We start from the raw sequence: 24671 nt of genomic DNA, 5'->3' as shown, positions 1-24671 counted from the left end.
TATATAGNATTTTTATTGTGGAGGGTGTTAATCATGGATATTATCATATTCGTTATTTTAATTTTAGAGAAATACATGAAACAGTTTCATTAAAATTTCATTAAGTAGTATATGAAACAACTTCATCAAAAAAACTATTATATGACACAATTTCACAAGATTAACAATTTCATGAAAAAATTTCATAAGATTAACGATGAATGAGAGTAGTTTTTACGGTTTTTACAAATTGGAGTGGTTTTCATTGGATCGCTCCTATATATATATAGGGTCAGGTTCAAATGTTAACCAACGTTTTTGTGTTAACTTTTTTAACTGATCTTAGCCATTCAATCTTTCAATAAACGGTTGTGATTAATCATGATAAAAACTTATTTTTTTAAATTTAAAATTTTATAAAGATAAGTGAACAAAGTTGAAAAGAGTATTTAGGTAATTTTTTATGTAACTCCCATATCATTAATTGGGAGTTACAAAATCAAAAAATCCTATGATTTTTTTTTTAAATTTATTTTTGTTAATGTAAGAACCATATGAACACAACTATATATATATATATATATATATATATATATGAACCATTGTGTCAAATACRAACAAAAAATTGACATATATATGAACTTGGACTGCATAGCATTTATGAACACAATAAGAATAACTGCTATACGAAAGAAAATAAATAAAATAACAAGTATGAACACAATATGAACAGCTTGCAAACAATAGTTCCTTCATTATGAACACATTCAGGAGCGATCTTTTGTCAATTGGAGTTTTATACATGCATTGCATCCACACCGTTTAAGGTTCACCTCTTGTTCATATGTGTTTATGGTCTTATGTGGTTCTTCACCCTTTGTTCATATCGTGTTCATCCCTTGTTCATATCATATAAAATATATGAACACATAACCTCGACGCTATAAACACCGGGTGCAAACACTAACACAAATATAAAATATGGTATCAAGCTTAAAAAATAACACTTGTATTCATATGATAGAAGTAACATGAACACAATGGTTCATGATTCATAAAAGTCGGTTATATGACAATATGAAAATGGGTCGTGCATGTACTTCCATTTGAACATGTGAATTAGAGACGTATTAATAATTAAAGAAAATTGTTATCAACGCAATATGAACTACAAAAAACACAACACATCATAATGAACATAATTTCGATTAAAACGAGTCTAATAAAATATTAWTCCATTACCAAGACATTCGCTTTGGTTAATTTCTTCACTTCCCGAACATGAACTCTGATTGTCACCATAAACCATTTTAATCTTCTCAATGTTCTCAATTTCTTTTCCAATGCGTTTATCCATAATAGCTTGAATAATACCGAAGATTTTACTACCGTGTTTTCTCCACGAATCAAAAACTCATAAAACAATAAAAATGGATGATGAAGATTAAAAAAAATAAAACTATCAATATTATAAATTCATATTTTCAGGGATTTTATGATTTTGTMACTCCCCATTAATGGTATGGGAGTTACATAGCAAATGAAATTACTYAATTACCCTCGACATTAAATTGTGAACATAATAGAAACCTAATAGAAGAATGAATTGTGATTGGTTAACATGGTTTGCAAAGTTAACACAAAAACTTTGGTTAACATTTGATCTTGACCATATATATATATAAAATTAAAAATAAAGTTGTCATGACATGACCGTTGTATGAATCTCTACCAAATTATATCATTATGTCAAACCAATAATGCCATTGCAAGCCATTGCAAGAGGAATTATTGGTACACTCTTTTGTCGAATGTCTAGTAAAAGAGAATGCTTTTGATACAAGCTCTAGACCTCCTAACAAATAAATGTAACACAAACCTAACCCATTTTTATCGCTCTATAAGTGCTTACCAGGTAACAGTCATCATCCACAACTTATCCTATAGGACTTTCAATCCTTGCATTCTACCTTATCGGGTAAGATTTGTGGTCATTCCTATACTCACCCGATAAGATAATTGACCGGTTAAACATGTGAGAATATAATTTAATGTGAGAAAAATAAGAAGAGATTTAGACCATTGATCAGTTTTAATTTCGTCCCCACCTCTTGAATTGCACTTATCACTGGAATTGATCCGGTGCATCTTGGTACACCGAATTAGTATTGATTTTCAATTAGGATTGTCTAAGAGTGGAGATCCATTCTTACATTTTTCACAATAACTTTCAATAACCCAACTCCTATGCTCCATATAGACCCAAAAAGTAAGGTTGAATTCAATGGAAATATACTTATTGGTTTGTAAAGTTCTTAATAAAAGCTTTGTCATGATATATTACACACTTAAAATGGAGTTCAAATATATAAGAAACTGACCATCAAAATGAGTTCATAAGTGATTCTTTGGTTAGACTGAGTAAGAGTTATAGGAGGAAATGCTCTCACCAAGGGGTATAGAACTATGACGAATTGGCTATCGACATATTTTTAAACTTCTGGTACTACTTAGTAATACATAATCCCTTAAATTTCAAATTTACGAATAAATATCGTATATGTACAATATAGGGTTGTAAACGAGTTGAGTCGAGTAGTAGGTTTATCGAGTTGGGCTGGAAAAATAATACCAGGGTCGAGCTTGACTCGAGCTCGAATAACTTTTTCAATGTAGGGTTCAGACTCGATACTCGTTTATGGGTTCGAAGTTGCGATCAAATAACTTGTTTATCAACTCAAGCTTTATATATTTTTATATATTTATTGTATGATTAATCAATATAAAACATGTTTGGCTCGAAAAAACCGTATGGTAGAATAGCTCGACTTGATTTAACTTGACTCGAGTTAAACGAGTTTCATTTTGTGTTTGAGCTCGACTCGAACTCAACAATTATTAAATTCAAGCTCAAGTAACTTGCTACGAGCTCGAATCATTTACTTCCCTATGTACATTAAGACTATATTTGGATTGTCCAAGCATTTAATGTTTTGATTAGAGGTGTAAATGATGTGAGTCGAGTTCAAGTATCAATATATTCGACTCGAACTCAATAGTCATTTCTCAAGCTCGAACTTTTACTCGAATTAAGCTTACTCGACGAAATTTAAGAAAACGGTAGGGTTTTCTCTTATAAATTATAAAATTTATAAGTATTCTCTTAAATTTTAAAACACTTAAAGGGATGCACTTCAAATTTCATCATAAAAAAGATAAAGTTACAAACTTTATTCACCTCACACTATTTTTATAACACCTCTCCGTCCTTCTTTTACAATCTATCTTCCAATATGGGACAATGCCACCAGATACTTCTATAGTTTTTTTGTCTTTTTTTTAAGTTTTGATTTTATTAAAAAAAAATTATCGATTAGTATTTATATTTAAAAATGCACAATATTGTTCAAATATCTTAAAATATAACACATTTTTATCACATTATATTATACATATTATATTATAAGACTGATTATATTTTAAAACTAATTATATAAAAAATATCGAGTATCTTACGAGCTTTTCGAGTCGAGTATTGGGTGGTTCGACTCAATTTCGAGTCGAGTTCGAGTTTAAACCGAACATATTCGAGTCGAGTTGACCGGGTTTTGACCGAGTCGATCTCAAATAGCTTGCAAACTGTCTCGTACCATTTACACCCTTAGTTTTATCATTCAAAATACCTAAATTCTAAGTTGTTTATCATTTAAGAACATGCTAACAGTTATATTAAAATAGTAATTTTGGAGATCTATGAGTTGTTATTTGGTCTAATTCTATACTAAAATGTATGATAAAACCAAAGGGCTTTTGGCCTAGCGGTATGTGAGTCATTGGCCTTCTAAGAGGTCAAGAGTTCAAATCTCACCAAAGGTGAGGAGGGTGTATGAGTTTTTTTGTTCTATTTGCCGTATATAAATATTATATACTTCAAAAAAATGTATGATAAAAATAGAGAAAATATAAATGTTGAGAAAACTTTAAACCCTAGACCATAGACCTTAAGTCTAAACGTACCATGTCGTTTTTAAATTAAACAGAATTACCAAAAACGTTTTTGGTGTATATAATATATAATATATAATATATAATATATAATAAATGAATGATGCATATCCTCGTTTATCATCCTTTCATATTTATGTTCATATCAAAAGAACACAAAAGGGTATGCCTCACATTTCCTTTTTTTTTTTATTGAATTATTTATTTTAACTAGCTCTACCAACAGCATATGCTAATTTTTTATTACAATTTTTTAATTCGCATGTAACATGTCTTAACAATTAATTTATTTGTAACTTGCATATCTTTATAACATACACTACACATAGTTTTATGTTACGAAAGTAAATGGAAACTCAGTATACAGTTATAAAAATGTAAATATTAATGACAAGATAATTAGTTCGATATATTTTGGTGAATACGGACTTAATTGAGAATTGTGTGAAGAAAAAACTATATATATATATATATATGTATGTATGTAAGGTATATTTCAAATGCAACTATGCACATTTATACAACCAATACAACCCAATTAATTGAGATATTTATAGAAATGATGGAAGTTCATTTATTATGATTTGAATATTTATGAAAGATGAATATGATTCATTAATTATGATTGATACTTTATATTATGAAACAATCAAAACTTATATGAAATCACATATTCATCAAACTAAATGAACGGTTGATATTGGGTTGTATTGGTTGTACAAATATAAAAGGTTGTATAATAACTGTAAATGTATAGAGAGAGAATAATGATCATGGGAGAAATAGAGAAATTTCAGTATCATATGTGATTGCACTCATTTGGGTGAGTTTTAATCATATATGATTAAACGTTTATATGTTAGTCAATACAACATGTGTTTAATCATATATGGTTAAACTTGTATATCATGCGTATAATCATATATGATATTGAAACTTCTCTGCTTCTCGCAAAAATGTTTAATTTTAAGATGGACAGTTAAAATTGATTTGTATGGTTTGTAACATTTCCATGGTTTGTATTTGATTGAGACTCTCTCTCTCTCTCTCTCTCTCTATATATATATATATATATATATATATATATATGTGTGAGAGAGAGAGGGAGAGAGAGCTTGTTCTTTTGTTAACTCAATAGTAGGTGTTAATGATTTGAACCAATCTTAACCCTTAAACCTTGAAATCTATGGATTAAATTAATCATGACATATTAGTAAGAAATGAAAAACTGAACAAAAATAAACATTGGTGAACATTTTTGAACAAAGGTATGTGTGGAAAAGATCGTATCATATGAACACTTACCAACAATTTTATTGAAAACCATATAGTTATGAGCACATTCTTATGAAGACCTCATGGTTATGAACATATTCTTATTAACACATATAAACATCAGACTTAGACACACACACACATACACACACACACACACACACACACATATATATATATATATAGGGATTGAGTTCTAGTGAAAAGTCTAAGAAGATATCTCCACCCTTTGATCACGTCTAATTGAATGTTAGCACTAATGTGGTGCACTGAGATGCACCTGATGAATTTCTTTTTAAAACGCAATTCATGGTTGAGCATGAGATTAAAAGTGATCAAGGATTTAGATCTTCTCTTACGTTTCTCACTTTATGTATATATAGGACAAATTAAATTCAAACCATTGAAATGTTACAGACCAATCAATTATGATATTTTATGAAAATGATAAAGGTTCATTTATTATTATTTGAATATTTATGGAATATGATTAGATTTAATTAATTATGATCAACGTTTTATATCAGGAAACAAACGATAAATTTATGAAACCATATATTGATTAGACGATGGACGATTGAGATTGATTTGTATGATTTTTATTTAATTTGTTTTATATATAGGCGCCTAATCAAATGAGAACTCGACAATTTATGATAATCGTGAGATCTAATGTAAGCCAATCAACTTGATATATTAATTCTATTTGTTTAATTAATAGGTAAATGTGTATTAGTAATTTGATTAATTACAATTTAGATATTAATTTTTTTAACAGTTATATTGTTTACTTATTTTTCTCAAGAAGATTGATATTGAAGTTCATTATTTTGAAACCATAATCTCTCTTATCTATGTTCTCCTTGTTTCTATAACCATGGTGGAGAAGACGATAATGATATCCTCACTAGAGTCAACCACCTGGTTGGAAGAAAGGTGGTTTAGGGGTGGCGGAGTACGGTGAGTCCTGGTTTTCTTGTTTGAAGCTCCATAGGTTCAGGTGGCGCGATGGTGTTTTAGGAGGGGAAGATGACAGTAAAACATCATCACAATCATTGTTGAAAAATGTGAGAAGGTGATGGCGTCGTCGGAACATAGTCAAACTCCAATAAGAAATTGGATGTATCATATTGTCCACACTGTACCGGAGGTGGCGGTGATTACAGTGGTTTTCACAGTAGGTATGTGTGGTCTAAAGTCCAGATTAAATCTGGTTTCAACCAATATAGAAGGGTATTACAGTGGGTTTGTGTTTTAATGTTTAGAAGTTTTTGGGTATTACAGTGTATATCACAAGTGGTTTGTCTCTATCTGTTTTTAAGTTCTTGGGTATAATAATCAGTATCACAGTTGGCTTGTATCTTTCTGTTTTGGAGTTCTTGGGTATCACGGTCGGTTTGTGCCTTTCTATTTGGAGTTCTTGGTTACCACAGTCGGTTTGTGTCTTTCTGTTTTGAAGTTCTTGAGTATCACAGTTTGCTTATATCTTATCGTTTAGTTGTTCTTGAGTATCACAGTGGTGTATGCCGAAATAAATTTGGCCAGGGTAAGGTTCACCGAAGAGAAAAGAGAGGAGAAAGAAATTTACAAAAGACTAATTTTCCCCTAAATATTATCCATAAATTTAAATTTTTAGGAAATTTAATAGATAATTACCAAAATTAATATTTTTAATAATAGTCATTGATTATTAGTAACGTGTGATTGAGATCGGACGTCACGATTATTACAAACAACCGAATTATTTTTGAATGGCTTCGTATATTTATATTTATATTTATTATTATAGAAGGTACTCGCGCAATGTAACGAGATATATCTCGATTTTAATGTTTCATTTTATTTTTGTGGTATATATCGATGTTATAATACGGATTTATAAGGTTTTGAACAAATAACAATGTTTTTTTTAATAAAATATAAATTTGAAGATATTATAAAAATTACTTATATATATATATATATATATTCTATTTTTTGTGTAATTTATTTAATCAATTTTTTTTATTATAATTTAATGTAGGTTTAATGGCGAATTAATTTATTTTTGGTTTTATAATACAATTTTTAAAAAGATAGTAACTAAGTATTCTTTTAGAACTCAATAATTATCTTAAATATATTTTAGATTTTATAAGAGAACTTTATCTTATATTTGATTATATTTATATATAGTTAGTTGCACAAATTTTAAACATTGAGCTTAATAAGTTGTACTTTATGCATAATTTTGTAATCCTGAATTTCAAGTAATAAACAATACTTCATATATAAAAAAATAGTTTTTAAAAGTTTTTATCAAATATTATATAATATAAGATAGATATATATATGAGTTTAGTAATTTTCAAAACTTCAAGACATAAAAAACCAGAAGATTTATCCTTACCAGCTTATTTTAATTAAATTGTTTATTATTTAATTAATAATAAAGGCGTAAACTTTGTATTTTTGTGATTTAATAACTATAGCATAATTATTTATTGTTTTTTTATGTATTAAAATAATATTGAAATAAAAATTTCATTTATGACATATTTTAAAGATGGTTATTATATAATTTATTGTGGTTATAATTTAATTCGGAAATTGGTAATTATGATCCCGGACCAATAAGAGAAGTACATCGCAATCAACTTTTTTGATTGGTACGATGCAAAAGACAAACATATCAACACTATCGTTGCAAAGTAGGATTCTTTTTTCGAAAATAAGATATTTAATTATATATTTATAAATTATGTGTTTTTATTCATTTTCCTTATTAATTTTAATTTTTTGAAATATATAATATTTATATACGACAAATACACTCATATATCTTTCTTATTTTTAATGATGATTGAACTCATGACCTTGTAGGAGGCTAAGATTACAATACCGATATGCCAAAAACCCTTTAATGATTTAAAAATTTTAAGATCTGTAAATTCTATTATAAGCCACTAATTTAAAATAATTATATTATTACTTAATGAGATATGATCGGTATTTATTTAAATAAAATTAATGTATTTTTTAGGAATTTCGGTACATATTTTTTTTTCTCTCCTTGCTCTATAACATACACAAGTACAAAGTAAACAGACTTTAATATTTTCTTACAAGATTCACATGGATTTCACAAATGATAGAATTAGATTTAGATTTTGTTAATTTAGTTGGTGTTCACAATGTGTTTACAAGTTATATAAGATCTTTTAGATTTAGAGTGTGTTCAGAAACTATAATAATATTTCTAAGAAAATGTTTACAAAGTGTTCATCTTTTGTACATATTAAATCATGTGTGTACGTGTATGTTATGGAGAGAAGAGAAAAAAGATGAGAGATTTTTTAATTTATTTTAGATTTTATTTTCAACTAATTTAAAAAATAATAAAAAATGAAGACTTTGGGGACATAAAAGATATGGTAAAAATCTCCAAAATGAACAATTCCTAATATAAATGATTTTTATATTATTCACATCGATAAAAATCATTGAAATTAAATATATAAAATCGAGAAATATTGTTTTATTAAGTGTTCTGAATATTTTCATATAAAATTGATATTATAACATTTAAAATGAAGTAAGTCTTTGAGTTGAGAGATGAAATGGGGTTTTGTTTATGAAGTCTTGATTTGACTGAATCTTTATATGTTTCGAGATTGTAACTGGTTTAACAACACAGAAACACGGAGTTTTTAACCAAACCACAGATGGTTCAAATATTCTTCATTTTGAGAGGTTACACCCTGGGCTTTGGTTGGATTTGGATAAGTTCTAATCGTTGTAAATGATTTTGGAAATCATTGTTTTAATCCAATTAATCATTTTGGTTTGGGTTGGTTTGTCTACAAAATTCGATGTTGAGAAGTTGAAGAATTGATTTCTGATTTTGGTTTTGGACAGAGCCATAGGCGACGTAAGCCGTTAGTGTAGTAGCGTAACAACTCGCGAGAAGAGTCATACAAGTTTCATGACTAGCGCCGCAACCAACTTCACGGATCAAGTAGCATAACCCTCAGTTTTGGGGTTTTCATCTTTTGGCCAAACCTCTAGTTTATGGCCTTATTTAAGGTCATTATTAAGAGATAAAAAGGAAGAAACTATTTCGTGATTAATGTGAGTTTCACATCTTAAGTAATTCTATTATTCAGGTGTGGATTTGTTGAACAATTAGTCTTGTGGGTCCGATTCAAACATAGACTTGGACCATACGTGGTTTTATGAAAATGTCTTAATTATAAATTGCACAACAGTAGTAGGGTACCACAATTATGGGAGTGATTATTCTTCGTGTGCACATGAATGTGTTTCATGTTGACACAAGAGTTCTTACAGTGTCAGAGGAGTTAGGTTAATGGGGTAATAAGTGAGCGTCATTGTTGTATGTGACCACTATGTATATAAGTGAGCGTCATTGTTGTATGTGACCATGATGTATAATTAGCCGCGACGGGATGTTGATTTTGCAAGTATACATTCATTTTAACCATATTTTTATTGAAATGATTTTGAAACTTATATTTGTTTTACTACTGTGCATGGTTTACAAAGAATACACCATATATTTTAGTATAACCAATGTTTTCAAAATATTTTTTAGGCATGATCAAGTGGAGAGTACTAGAAAGAGGAATGGTAAGTGATGAACCTCGGGTGGAAGATTGCTCACTTATCGAACTGCTAGTTAGTAATTTTTTTATGTTATAAGGTAACTTTTTTTCATACTAGAAGGGTCATCGCGTAATGCAGCGAGATACATCTTGATTTTAGGGGGTGTTTGTGAGTGCTTATGAAACCTGTTTTTTAACTTATTTCAGTCTGACACTGGTGATAAGCTGTTTTTTAGTGTTTGGGTAAGGGAAAAAAAAACTGCTTATACCGGTGCCAAACCGGTAATAAGCAGTTTTTGATAAGTTAATCATTCATGACTTATGAAAATCAACTTACTACCAGTTTACCATTTTAACCATGTGTAAACACCCTTTCTCCAATATTGTACGTACATCATCAATGATATCTCTTCTCCCATGACAGATACCTCTCATCGTCTCTTCTCCAACAGATACATCTCATCGTTTCTTCTCCAACAGATATATCTCATCGTCTCTTCTCCAACGAACACCCCCATCATCATCGCCTCTTCTCCAATCGATATACCTTCCTCTAGATATCTCTTCTCCTCCACCCCCATCATCGTCTACCCTAACCCTAGAGATCGATACCCTAACAGATACGCTTCTCACTGCCTGTGAAATCATCGATCAAGGATCCGTTCAATTCGTCTCATCGTCGCCAGAAAACTTCCCCTGCGTTTTCCTTCGTTTTCCCACAATTTATTTCCCAATTTTGGGTTGTTGATAAATAGGTTATTCTTGATTTCTTCGCGTTGTTGGGTTATCCATTCATCTGTAAGTAGCTGTGTGTAAATGAGGATTCATGTTGAAGAAATTTCTGTTAAATTACTTAAATCTTGTATTTGTTGTTCATTCAATGCTTTCTGTTTTACCAATATATTCTAGTGAGGAAGAAGAGAGGTGAAAAGGGACTGTGGCTGCTTGAACAAATGGCCTTCTAAAGAACTTGCCTAGTTTCCTCTTCTTCCATAAGTTTAGTGTGGGTGATATTTGTTAATGGTATAATGCTGGAGATGTTGATATGTATATACATGAAGGAATATATATAGCATTCCTAGTTATGATATTCTGTCGAATGGATAAGCTATAGATCATTATTTAGGCAGGATTATAAATTTCCTTGATTTTGGTGGACTAAAATTTTGCCCGGTAAGTAAGGACTAAAATCTTATCCGGTAAGTAAGGATAATGTTTGAACTTAAAATCGACAAAATTAAGTTTTTATATATTAAAAAATCAAATAAGTTAATAAGCAATCCCAAACACTCTCATAAGTCAATAATATGGAAGACTGTTTTTTTTTGTCATTTTACAGATATAAGCAAAATTTGCCAAACACTAAAAAATAACTTATCAGCTTATTGCAGTTTGGTACCGCTATAAGCTAATTCAAACACTTTTTATAAAACTCCGATTTAAAACCACATAAGTTAATAAACACTTTTACAAAAAAGCATAAGTTGTTTTAAATAAGCAATCCCAAACACCCTCTTAATGTTTTGTTTTATATTTTTTGTCTATCAATATTATGATGTTATAAGCAATATTAGTATTAAATTAAATATTTAAAAGTTCTCGTTTTTGTATAATTTCTTTGATTCAATTTTTTATTATAATTTAATTGAAATTTAAAAACGAATTAATTTATATTTGGTTTAATAATATAATTTTTTATAAAGATAATTATTAATTATTTTGTTAGAATTCAATAATTATCCTAATTATATTTTAGATTTTTTATATTTTAAAATAAAATGTTTATCCTCTATTTGATTATGTTTATCCGCAGTTAGTTACATGAACTCAAATGGAGCTTTAATAAGTTGTATTTATGCACAATTTACTTGTAATCTTGAATTTTAAGTAATATGCATCAATAAACAGTACTTCATGCATAAAAAACGGTTTTTAAATTTTTTTGTCAAATGCTTTATAATATAGTATAGATAATATTTGTTTTATATAATATAATATAATTAAGAATTAAATATTTAGTCGGATTTAAATAGTATAATAATACAATTTTGTTAAAACTTATTGCACAAATAACATTAATGTTGGGGAATAATGTGTAAAGTTAATCCAATATAAGGGTGCAATAGAAAATTCATATAAATAATAAATAAAAAAAGAATATACTTAGAATATTATGTTTTATAGTAAAACGATGTAAAAAAACAAACATTTTTTAACCAAACAAAATTACTAGTATATTTTCTTACACTAGTTTATTTAAAAAAAATAACGCCACAACAATATAATATTTCATGTTCATTAAAATGATACAAACGTGATAATGCTTATAAAGAGAAATGATATAAAAAAATAAGTTTGTTAATTATAAATATGATATGCTTATTGGATAAGCTCTAAGCATGGACGAACCTAGAGTAGAGAATACGGTGGCACGTGCCACCATATTATTCCTTCGTCGTAGGGTAAATTTATTTAGGTTCGTGAAAGGTGCAACCGTATTAATTTGTTGTGTTACTGTATGTATTTTGAAACTACAATGAGAATAAGTTTTATTTGGTAGAGTTGGTTTGCAAGACTTTTATTCCATCCCAGACCCAAGTTTGAATCCTGTTAATGTCATTTTCTTAATCAAATGGTGTCACCGTTTGAAAAAAAAACTTTGTACATTTGTTTCTTATAGTCAAATGATGTCATTGTTTGAATTTTTTTCTCTATATCTTTTTCTTATAATCAAACGGTACCACCATTTGAAAAAAAATTATGAGTCTGTCCCTGGCTCTAAGTAGAAAATAACCGTTATTAGTATTATTTATTTAAGTTCGATCTATAATTACATACTAGAAGATTAATGTGTCTTATTAACTGTCTTCACAAATTTATGAGTCACATGTTATTTTTAAAAGACGAAAAGTCTTGAATTAAATTCCGTCACTATTACAACCATTTTTCCAAGTGATGTTTCTTTATATAAAAGTTTATTTATTCAGATGTATATAAAATTAATAATGAATCAGAATTTATAAATCTAGTCAAATAAAAATAATATAATAAAATTAACTCTTTATTAAAAAAAAAGCTACGAATTAAATAGCGTACCAACTATCAAACTACCCCTTTGTCCCTTATACCATATGTTTGTTTAGATCTTGATTTGAATGCGGATCTCTCCTGCATGTTTCCAAAAACCCGCATTGTGTTCATAACATTAGACTACAAGGACTGATTTTGTACTTTTCTAAAGTATATGTCGGTTTTTGGAAATTTGATAAAAGTTTGGCAACTTTTCAATAAAACGTGACTAATTTGTTTCCAGAGGCATTTAAAAGGTCAAGAATGGGCGTGGTCTCCCTTGCATCACACAGACCACATCTCTCTCTGGTTCTCTCTCCCTCTGAAACACACACTCGAGCGTGTTGTGTGTGCAAAAATGGGGAGAGCACCTTGCTGTTCGAAGGTAGGTTTACACAGGGGAGCATGGTCTGATGAAGAAGATAAACTTCTTACCGACTACATTCAAACTCACGGTGAAGGTCAATGGCGATCCTTGCCTTCCAAAGCCGGTATGTGTACTTTTTTATGCCGATCCGACTGGATTGGATGCTATCTGTCTGTACTCATATACTGTTTTTTTTGGCTTATCTGTGACTATTTGAAAACTTCAATCGTTGTCTGTTTAACAATTGGAGAAACTATTTTGCAAACAAAAGCTAGACAACGGTCTGAAACTACGATATTCAGGAGATATTAGAATGAAATTAGTCAAATAGCGTTTAGCGAAATGATTGATGGATTGCAGGTATGTTTGTGATGTACAGATGAATGATTGTTATGTTTTAATGGATGCAGGATTGCTTAGATGTGGAAAGAGTTGTAGGCTGAGATGGATGAATTATCTCCGGCCAGGTATCAAGAGAGGAAACTTCACTGCCGATGAAAATGACATCATCATCCGGCTTCATTCTGTCCATGGCAACCGATGGTCATTCATAGCCACGGAACTTCCAGGTCGAACTGACAATGAGATTAAGAACCACTGGAACTCGCATCTTAAACGAAAAGAGATCGACGACGGTGGTGTCGAGAAGGAGGCGGACGCTTCCAAAAACAATAAAAAACCGAGGAAGAAGAAGAGGAAAACGGATCACAAGTCCACGAAGGTGAAATCAGCAGAAAAATCAGGTGAGGAGCCTGTTCCTGATCAGCCTTCTAATTCTTCCTTGTCTTCTTCACAATCGGCATCGTTAAATTGGGGAAAAGAGAGCTCGGATAACGGAATAATGAGCGGTGCATCATCGTCAAACTGCACAATTGATGAGGGAGAAGGTGATTTACTAGCGTCAGACTTCTGCTGGCCAAATTGGACTCCATTGTTTGATATGGAAGTCGCAGGAAGCATAGAGGGTGAGAACGATATACCATTGGAGTTGGAGGTGTGTGATTTACTCATTTCCAATAATGATGACAGTCAACTGCTAGAGAAGCTTTATTGCGAATACCTAAATCTGCTTGAAGATGGAGACTCGTTGTAATTATACTTTCAGTTCCTCTTGTATTATTATTCAACTTTTATGAGTGAAAACTAAAATAAAACAAGTTGTTTAATCGTCGAGTTACAAGTCAAGGCTATTTGTCACTTATTGAATCGCTTAATGCAGTTAAATGATCAGAACAATTTAGTAACTTATGGTGTAAGATGAAATACAAATGCTTGATAATTCTTCTTAATAAACCGTTTGAATGAGAATAAATTACTCTAGACAAAAGAAAAAAACGGTTCAAATGGTTTTGGAATCATTCAGGGTTCTTAAGACGTTGTCTCTTATTTTACATCGTTTCTTAATTTATCAACTAATTTTATGATATATAAAAAAAGTTTTTAATAGCAAAATTTGATTCATATTAACTCCAACGTATCCTACCCAGAGACGGAAGTGAGAATGGTCCATCCTAAATCCCTGATTAGTCTGAGACACTACTACCATTTAAGACACATTAATTTGGTCCACTCTTACAATAATCTTTTTCTTTTTTTTAAATACTAATAATTTAATTTCATTACTTAAAGTAATTAATAATCAAATTAATTTCACCAAATTGATCACGTTTAAACAAGAAATACATTTTTTGAAGTAATAAAAAATTAAAAATCATAAACATTGATAAATGTAAAAAATGGTACAAGGCGAAGGTAACGTAATAACCCATCCATTGACAACCAACGTGACACGGATGAAGAGATTAAACACACAAATCGAATTGTATTTATACAAAACAAAATATTATAAAATTATATATAAATAATAAAAGAAAAAATAAATAAATAAATACAATTAGCCGAAGACTTGCTTCCATTTAAATATTGAATTCTGATATTGATATTTTTAGATCCCTTTTTAAGAACAATTTATTCATTTAATATAATAAAATAAAAAAAAAGCGGAGGTTTTGGTGACGTTTCACGTGGCGTTGCTAATAATAAACAATCCCCCACAATAACATCACTCGGTAGCCATCATCACCAACTGGCGTTGCATTTTACTTTCTATATTAAGAATTAATGATCTTACGTTAATCTCTATTATTTAATTAAAATATATTATAATTTAATATAACAAGTGAACAAAAATGTCGTGTAGGGTAATTATGATTTATGATGCTGAAAAGATGAGCGATAATGGGAAGTAGTGGGATTAAATAAGTGTTGGATTTGGGTGACGTATCACGTGCTCTTGCTACTAAACAACTCACGGAACCTTTATAGCCATCACCAACTTGCCCTTGTATTTTATTTACTTTTTGTTATAATCAAATAATTTGATAACACTTTCCCATTTTGTCATGATATATGAAGGTTTAATCATTTGAAAACTTTAAATACTGTGATAATTTTTATTTTAAGGTACTGTTTTGCATTATTTTTTTCTCCTTTTAAAGCTAACATTTAATGTATTGACGAATATGTATTTGTTTGATTCATATGTATGATGTGAAATTGGCAGCCTATCAATAAACACCAGTTGTTAGAAAGGTGCTTGTACTCAATGTGAATTGGTCGATGAATTACTCAATCGATAGTATTGAAAGTAGAAATTTGGTCTTATAAAGAGCGGTTAGAGAACAGGAAATGTGAATATCAAACCAACTGCTAACAATATGCTAAATAGAGAACGGATGTGAATCAACTAACACGACTAGGATAATCTGCATGATTCAACTACATGAGAAACTAAAAAAACGAAAAAGACTCCAACTACTCTTGAAAATAAGGCACTCCGATTACCAGGTCAAGTTTGACATGTTTTCTTCATATCCTTCCTTAACTTGAGTATGTTGTAAGCATCTTAGTTTAAATCTTCAATTTCTTGAACTCCTAGCATGATGCGCAACTTTAGAAAAGCATCTAGTTTCAGCGGCTTGGTCATGATGTGTACAATCTGGTCCACTGTTCCACAATGTAATAGCTCGAATTCTTCTTCTCTTACCAAGTCATGCAAAAAATGGAACCTCAGTTTGATGCGTTTCGTCCTCTTATGAAGCACAGGGTTCCTTGAGAGTTCAATTGAAGAAGCGTTGTCACAGAGATTAGTAACACCTTTAATCTAATCTTGATTCAAGCTAAGAAACTAACTAAGATCTCACTCATTCAAATGCTCTGACATGCACAAGCAACTACAACAACATATTTAGCCTCGGTGGTTGAAAAAGTAGCCACAAGTTGCTTCTTGGAACTCCATGACACATCTGCATTGCTCATTAAAAGCATATACCCTGAAGTACTTCTTCCACTATCGGCATCACCTGCAAAATCACTATCTGCGTAAGCCTTTAAAGTGTTAGCTTCATTTTATCAATAAAACATAAAATGTACCTTTCATCACTTCTAGAGTTTGGCATGATGAGACCATCAAAATATGTGTAAACCAGCTGAAGCTTCTCTGTTGCTTTCCACTTTCTTTCATTTGGAATCGGTTCATGATGTTGCTTACCTTAGCACAGACTTAACACACATAACTTGTTCTCGAAATTTGAGGGAGACCCGTCATCATTCCTTTCTTTGATAAAAGATGCAAATCATGTTGGTTTAGATGATCGTACCTCTGGTGCCAGAGAGTTGAATTTGTCTTTTGGGGTGATTTGTAGGCAAGTTAAAAGTGGAACTTCAATTGGAAGAACAAACATCTGGTTTGAAGTTATTTAAGATTGCATAATTAAACCCCATTCTTCATGAAAAGTTTTGTAGCTTTCATTCTTGATCAGTATCGTTAAACCCCTTTCTTGTAGTTGTCTCAGACTCAACTGCTTTATGGCTATATTAGATAAATAGTACATGTTGCTCACAACATGTTTTCTTCCTCTAATAGATAACTTTACATCTCCTTTTCCTTTAACTATCATCCTTGTGTTATTATCGGGTTTTGCCAAATGTGTGAATCTTTTATTTAAGGTCACAAACCATCTCTTATCCTTGATCATGTGATTTGAGCATCTGGAGTCAAGAACCCATGCTCTATTTGTATGTACTTCTTGTTTACTACTAGCCATAAGCAATATCTCTTATGTCTCGTCCATTTCAGCATAGTTTGTGTTTCTCCAACTAGGACATTCGAATTGAAGATGCCTTAGTTTGTGACCGTAGCCTGATAGTTTCTGCCTCTGCCACAGTCTCCTCGAAAGCCTCCCACATCCTCATCTCATCCCCATCCTCCTACACCCCTTTTATTGCTTGAGACTTTGAGAACCTATTTCTCCTCAATGTTCTCTTTCATCCGTTGCTCATGGACTAGCAGACTACTTTGCAATTCATCCAAAGTGAGTGTGTGTAGATTGTTTCCTTCCTCACTTGAGCACACAACATAGTTGAACTTAGAAGTCATGGACCTCAAAACCTTCTCAATAATTACATTTTCTTTGATATCCTCTCCATAATCTTTCATCTCTTAGCTATTCTTGAAAATAGCTATTCACAAACTCCCCTACCCTCATGTTCAAAGTTTTGTACTCCTAACATAAAGCTTGTGGTTGATCGCTTCACCTTGATTGATCCTTGGTATTTCTTCTTCATGAGAATCTCCATATCAATTGATTGTTACAGAAAGTTCTTGAGCTTCAAAACTCATGGTGTCTGTTCATTAATCACCTTTTGCTATGTTTCGATGGATACAACTCCTCCATGTTCGTTGATCTTGTTCTCAATGAGATCCCAACATTTTTTCGATCAAATGAAATTCTCTATTAGCTTTGCCCTATAACTAAGGCACTTCGATTACCAGAGTAGAAAACGATAAACGGGAACACAAAACAAATAGAGCCACCAAAAAATAACAATAACAAAAGAGTCATAACGTTTGGCTTCTCAATCCACGACCCCTATTGAATGGATCATTTCTTTAATCTTTCGGAAACTCATTAAAAAACGCAAACTTACAGATTCATGTGTTTGTCATGATAAATTAACTAACACCTATTAAAATTGAAGTATATTTAAATATGGTTGAATTAAGTGGACACTTTACAAATGAAAACACATGAATTTACATGAGAATGGGTATAATAATTTTGAAGTAAGATTATTGACTAAACCAATGTTGGTATTTATAGTCAAAGAATAGAAAGGAAAAAACAAAATTTAGGTGGAAAGTTAGCTTTTTTTTTATAAATAATGTGTTGAAAATTTAAAGGGATTAGGTGTTAGGAGAGTATGATTTGATTTGTTCCTCTCAATTTCAAATTAGTTTTATATTTATTTTAAATGTGTAAAATAAAAATATAGCATTTTCCTTTTGGCTCTATTTTTACTATTTATAATCACTTGTTCATTGTTTTTATGTCATAACTTTATTATTATCATACTTAATTTAACAATAAATTTTCTTTAATTAATTACGTATTGACTTAGGATCGTCTAAAGATAAAATTTATACCTAAAATTTTCTACAACTTCTTATCTTTTAACCAATCAAAATCGATTTTATAATTTGGTCTGTATGGTTTTTTATTGGATAAATGATAAAAAGAAACAATAAAAAACGTTGTTTTTGACAATCACATGGACCAAATTTGTAGTTTACCCTTCCAATTTTATTCATTGGCTTATTTTTATTATATACACCGAAAATATAACAAAATCATGTATACGAAAGTGATTGAAAACATGTAGAACTTCGTGAAACAAACATAAAAGTTGATAGAAGTAGTTGAAGGTTAAGGGCTGCTTTACAGTTATCGAATGATTTGACGCAGAATGATTTAAGAGGTTCTCATGATATAGTGCAAAATAAAATATAAGTGTTCGGTAATTGTTTACAATGGAATTAGGACGCTGAATGGTTTAGAGAGGCCTTGACACAAAATCATTCAAATGATTTTAAAATCATTAAAAGACAGATTTTTTTTTTACCAAACAAAATTCATTTCTTAGAAATTCCGAGGTTGACTCTTAATAAAATTATTAAAAGGTAAATAAACAATCACTTAATTTTTTAATCAACAAAATCTTTTTAATCTTTAAATTAAAAAAATCAACTCATTTAACGATTCAAATGTACTTTTTAATTTTTACCACAACTTTTATTATCATCGTTGATTTAAAAGCGATGGACATATGATGAGACACATATGACAAAAACAATTATTATTATTATTAAAATAATTCTGGGTTATATTTTCTTTATATATATTATCTTATCGTGTATCATATCTTGCATTGTTCCCGGACTTCTAGATATCAAATCCAATACTACGGTGTCAACGTGCAACCCCAGTTCATTTTTTTATTTTATTAATACTGCAAAATGTCGAATAATTAATTATTAATTTATATATATATATATATATATATATATATATATAGAGAGAGAGAGAGAGTTGGGTTCACGTGAGACCAAAGGTTTTTCGTGAGACCCGTAAGACCAATTTATATTCATTGATCAAATTTACGAATTAATGATCTAATGGTTGCAAAGTTGCAAGGTGACAATTTCGTAATTAGTGAGAAGTCTCGTGGTGTTTATAAATGATCAGATCTGACGATTGTAAATCTAATCTAAGGGTTGAAAATTGGTCTTACGGATCTCACAAAAAACCATTGGTCTCACATGATTCCAAGTCTATATATATATATATATATATATTTACAAATCAGGAACTTCCCGCAAAAAATGGAGTGGAAGTAATTAAATAATACCCCATAACATTCATGCCATTACCTCGTTTTTCTGATTTCATTTGTTATATTTCTATTATTTTTTTCATTATCTAATTATGTAAACAAATTTTATACTAGAAAAAACAAAAACCTTCTAATTTAGTTATATTTTTAGAAAAGTTGTTTTGTTTTTGATTTCTGTATGCACAAATTAATGAGTTAACGTCGATGTCTTCGTAATTTATTGCAAGATAATCTAAAAAATTTAAGATCGTTTAATTGTATGATTATCATAAACATTATTAATATTGTAAAATTGAATTTACTTCCGAACACGTTTATGGTATTGTTTGTTATGCAAAGAGACCAAATTGGTTTCTCACTCCTTGCCTGTAACCTCTAATGTGTCTCCTACATCGTCAAATGAATAGAGTTTTTATATGCTAATTAGTGTATTGTTGTAATGACCCGAATTCCAGAAAGTGTCTCAATTACAAAAAAAGATCATCAAAAGTATTTTACAGTTGAATTTTAGAACTTTGATCATGAATGTATATAGAAATTTGAAGTCCGGGTCTCCAAAATACAGATGTTAAACTAAAAGTTATCACAAACAGTAATCAAATCTTGAACACCACATCTGAATGAATCCCAGATCCCAACGATATTTTTTTTATTAAAATAATAGTAGACTTAATGGTAAAAAGAGTTTCACAGTTTTAGTTTAAGTTGATGTAAACAGTAAAATAATGATTGAATAATCATGAATATAACATCTATTAACGAAGCATGCACAGTTGTCAAAACACTTTAACTCCTATGTAATGAAGAAAGGTCGCAAAACATCATAGGCATGTGACAAACTTACAAGAAACATATTCATGTCATTCTATACAAGATAGGTGCCATGAAACTCATTATTTCTCATATGAAAATTCCCATATGGACCATTACGGTCACATGACATTTCCCACTCTCACTGTGTGACTATCCCGACCATGCAAAACCAGCGTGCAACAAAACATGTTCATTCATTTGTATTAACATTAATCAAGTACCATATCATCACTTAACAACGTCAACAAATCAAAACATCATAACAGATCATTTCACTGTCATCAATCCAGATATAAACCAACACACTAAACTCATGTGGAAGCATGCTTGTACAAAAAACCGACCTCACTCTTGCTAGATAAGCGAAAACAGATAAATGTAACAAGATTGTTTCTAAGATTCGTATGACGAATTCTTGAATACAATGCAATATGGTATTAACAAAGGGGTCTAATTCAAATATGGTCATCTGGCCAACATTTCCTTCAAGTCAAGAATTCCCTAACGTTGACCAACTCGACCTTGTATTCACAACAAATAATGACAATCGTCAAGTCAGGCCCCTCGTACGTTTGTCTCATTTCATTTAATTCATTGAAGACCTGTATACTTTTATTCCAAATCATTAATCTGAGCATATTTCGGTAGAAGTTGCTTATTAATTTTTTTCGTTTGTAGTAAAATGACATAAAGTTTAGTTTCTCGAAAGCCATCAAACAATTTGTTTTTTCCTCATTTTATGGTTTTTAATTCGTTTATTTTTATTTTATTAATGAAAACAAAACGAAGAAAAAACAAAAAAAATAATATAAATGAAAGACTATTTATTATATATTAAAAAAAGTCATTTAATGACCAAATTATTGATTGATTGTTTTCAAGTTGGGTTTGAATTTCTAATGGAAACATGAATTATTTCTGTAAAAGTCATTATTATATATTTATAAAATATCAAAAGAAGCTACCACTTATTATTAACTATAAAAATCATATATTATAATAATTAAAAATAATATAAGTTTAGCTTAAACCATATAATGAAGATGTTAATTCTTTGTCGTGTAACGTGTGGAATTTGTTGTTGAAATAATTATTATGGCCTTCCAATAATTGTTGCTTCCAATATTTTATTGTATATATAATTGATTGAAATCACATTAATTATATTAAATAGTAATTAAAAATTAATTTCAAGATTTTAAATACAATTAATTTTAAGTTTGTGACATAATAATAATAATCATATATAAAACAAATCCGATTTTTTTACAAAATGTCGGGTTCCAATTTATTTTGTGTAATAATTGAATACGGTAAATTGGTTCTCGATTGATTGTCCTTGGGTGGCTTTTTTTGGTCATGTTTTAATCATTTGTTTTGTTTTTGTCCAAATCTCTCTTATTGCTTGTTGTTTTCAAATGACATATGCTTTCGTTTGTGGTGATATCTGCATTTTATATAAAATGTTGGTTAGATGCATTTTTTGTTTTTACAATAATAATTACAATCTTTCGAAAGAATTATATATGATAAGTTAAAACCGTTAGTTTAGATCAAGATTCAAGAAAAGACATGTAAGATTATGTAACTAATGGCAAAGATTTTGTGGTTGATGTTATGTGTTCATGGTGGTTGTTTGGAAATTTAAATATATATATATAATTTTTTGTATATATATATAATGGCGATTAAATATGACCACATGAGATTCACGATTTTTACTCAATCAAAAAACTTAGATTTATTTTTTATTTTATGTATTTATTATATTATCATATATTTTATATATATATATATATATATATATATATGGTTCAAATGTTAACCAAAATTATTGTGTTAATTTTATTAACCAAGCTCAACCAATGAAAATTAATCTTTTCTTTAGGTTCATATACATCTCATATGTTAATGACAAGGATAAATAAATAATTTTACCATTTTATGTAACTCCTATATCAATAATTGCGAGTTACAAAATCTAAAAATCTCATAATTGATGATGATTTAATATTGATCTTGTTTTTCAAATTGTGAGTGTTTTTTAAATTTGATTTATCTATCTATAATGTTATTGAATTTGTGATTATTAAAGAATTTCCGATAGTAAAGTTTCGATATCGTCCAAGCTAATATAGATATAACCATTGGAAAACAGATCGACAACAATGAGAATGAGAAGGTTAAAATGGTTTATGATGACAATCGGTCTTCGAGTTCCGGAAGACAATGGTCAAAGCGTTTGTATTGGTTATGGATTAATATGATATTGCATTCATTTTAATCGACAGTTCTCACCTTTGACAGTTCTCACTTATCTTGCAAAAAAGGTTACAGCAGCTGACCTGTTGAACATCTTCTGTATATTTAGGATCTGACTATGTTGAGAGATTCAGTTAGTTTATAGGTGAAGACAAATGAAGTTAACACACAGTGCATTAGATGCTCATATGAAGACATATAAAGACATAGAGACACACACAGACATATGAAGACATATGAACACATCAGAAATCACACAGCCTTAGATGCCGTGATTCATAAGTGTTCATGTCTATTCAAGTCACTAGATGTTCATATGAATCTATATATACACACACAGAGAACATGTGAAGACATGTGAGCACGTATGAAAACACACAACTCTAGATGACTTGGTTCATACGTGTTCATGTATATACAACAGAGTTGACTCCTAAAGATACAAAAGATGTTCATACGATTCACATATTGTTCATATGTTATATATATATATATATGTGTGTGTGTGTGTGTGTGTTCATATGGTTCTTACATTAACAAAAATAATGAGATTTTTTGATTTTATAACTCCCAATTAATGATATGGGAGTTACATAAAAAAGAAAATTACCTAAATATCATTTTCCCCTTTGTTCACATCTGTTTTTTGAAATTGTAAATTTAAAAAATTTATTTTTTATCATGATTAATCACAACTGTTTATCATAAGAATCAATAACCAAGATTGATTAACAAAGTTAATACAATAATCTTGGTTAACATTTGAACCAACTCCTATATATATATATATATATATAATTGTATATTAAATAAAATATATTTCTTTTTCAATTATATTATGATATATAATAATTATTATGAAATTAGTTTTAGTATATACGATTTCAATTGTTATAGTTATTTATTTATTATTTATATATAATCCTTTTTTATTTACACTTTTATCATATTAATATACATAATCAATATTAATTAAACTACATTAAAAGAGCGTTTTTTTTACAAATTACATATTTAGAATAGTTTTATCGATAATTTCTAGACAAACTCAATATTGAATTTTTTTTAAAATTAAGTATAATATTAATCATCATAAATACACAAGCATTTTTTCACATGATTTCAACACTTCACATTTTGTACTTATATGGTTATTTAAAGAAGAGAAAAATTCAGAAATGTTTCCCATTTTAAATAATAAGTCTTTTAAAATATTTTAAATAAATAAAATAATTGATTTTTTTTAATTCGTAAATTCCTTCAAAACAATTCACTATTAAATATTTTTATGTTCATTTATATTATTAAATATCAAAATCACATGAAAATTTATTTTTAGGTCGTAATCGTGAATGTTTTGATCTATTAGATTCATAATATCATAAATTTTATTTATTTTCAATAACGTTTTTTATTTTACAAAATAATTAGTGATCATGATTTTAAAAATTAGTACACTTTTAATAAAATAATAATCATAAAGATTATCTTTTATTTGTTTCTAAGAATTTCCACAAAACCACTTAATTTATTAAAAACACGAATTCCACTAAAATACTTAATTA

General features: G+C 29.3%; 1 protein-coding gene across 1 annotated transcript; it reads left to right on the top strand.

Annotated features, from left to right (window-relative positions):
• The first annotated feature begins 13220 nt into the window (after positions 1 to 13220).
• Positions 13221 to 14473, top strand: LOC112527653 (transcription factor MYB8-like). Its single transcript, XM_025138408.1, has 2 exons — positions 13221 to 13423; positions 13710 to 14473. Exons 1-2 carry the CDS (start codon positions 13291 to 13293, stop codon positions 14390 to 14392), a joined length of 816 nt encoding a protein of 271 aa, XP_024994176.1. The 5' UTR covers positions 13221 to 13290; the 3' UTR covers positions 14393 to 14473.
• Positions 14474 to 24671: the final 10198 nt, after the last annotated feature.

Source organism: Cynara cardunculus (genome assembly GCF_001531365.2).
Source record: "Cynara cardunculus var. scolymus isolate 2C chromosome LG 15, CcrdV1, whole genome shotgun sequence".
Classification (NCBI taxonomy): domain Eukaryota; kingdom Viridiplantae; phylum Streptophyta; class Magnoliopsida; order Asterales; family Asteraceae; genus Cynara; species Cynara cardunculus.
This window is presented reverse-complemented; position numbering and strand designations above follow the sequence as displayed.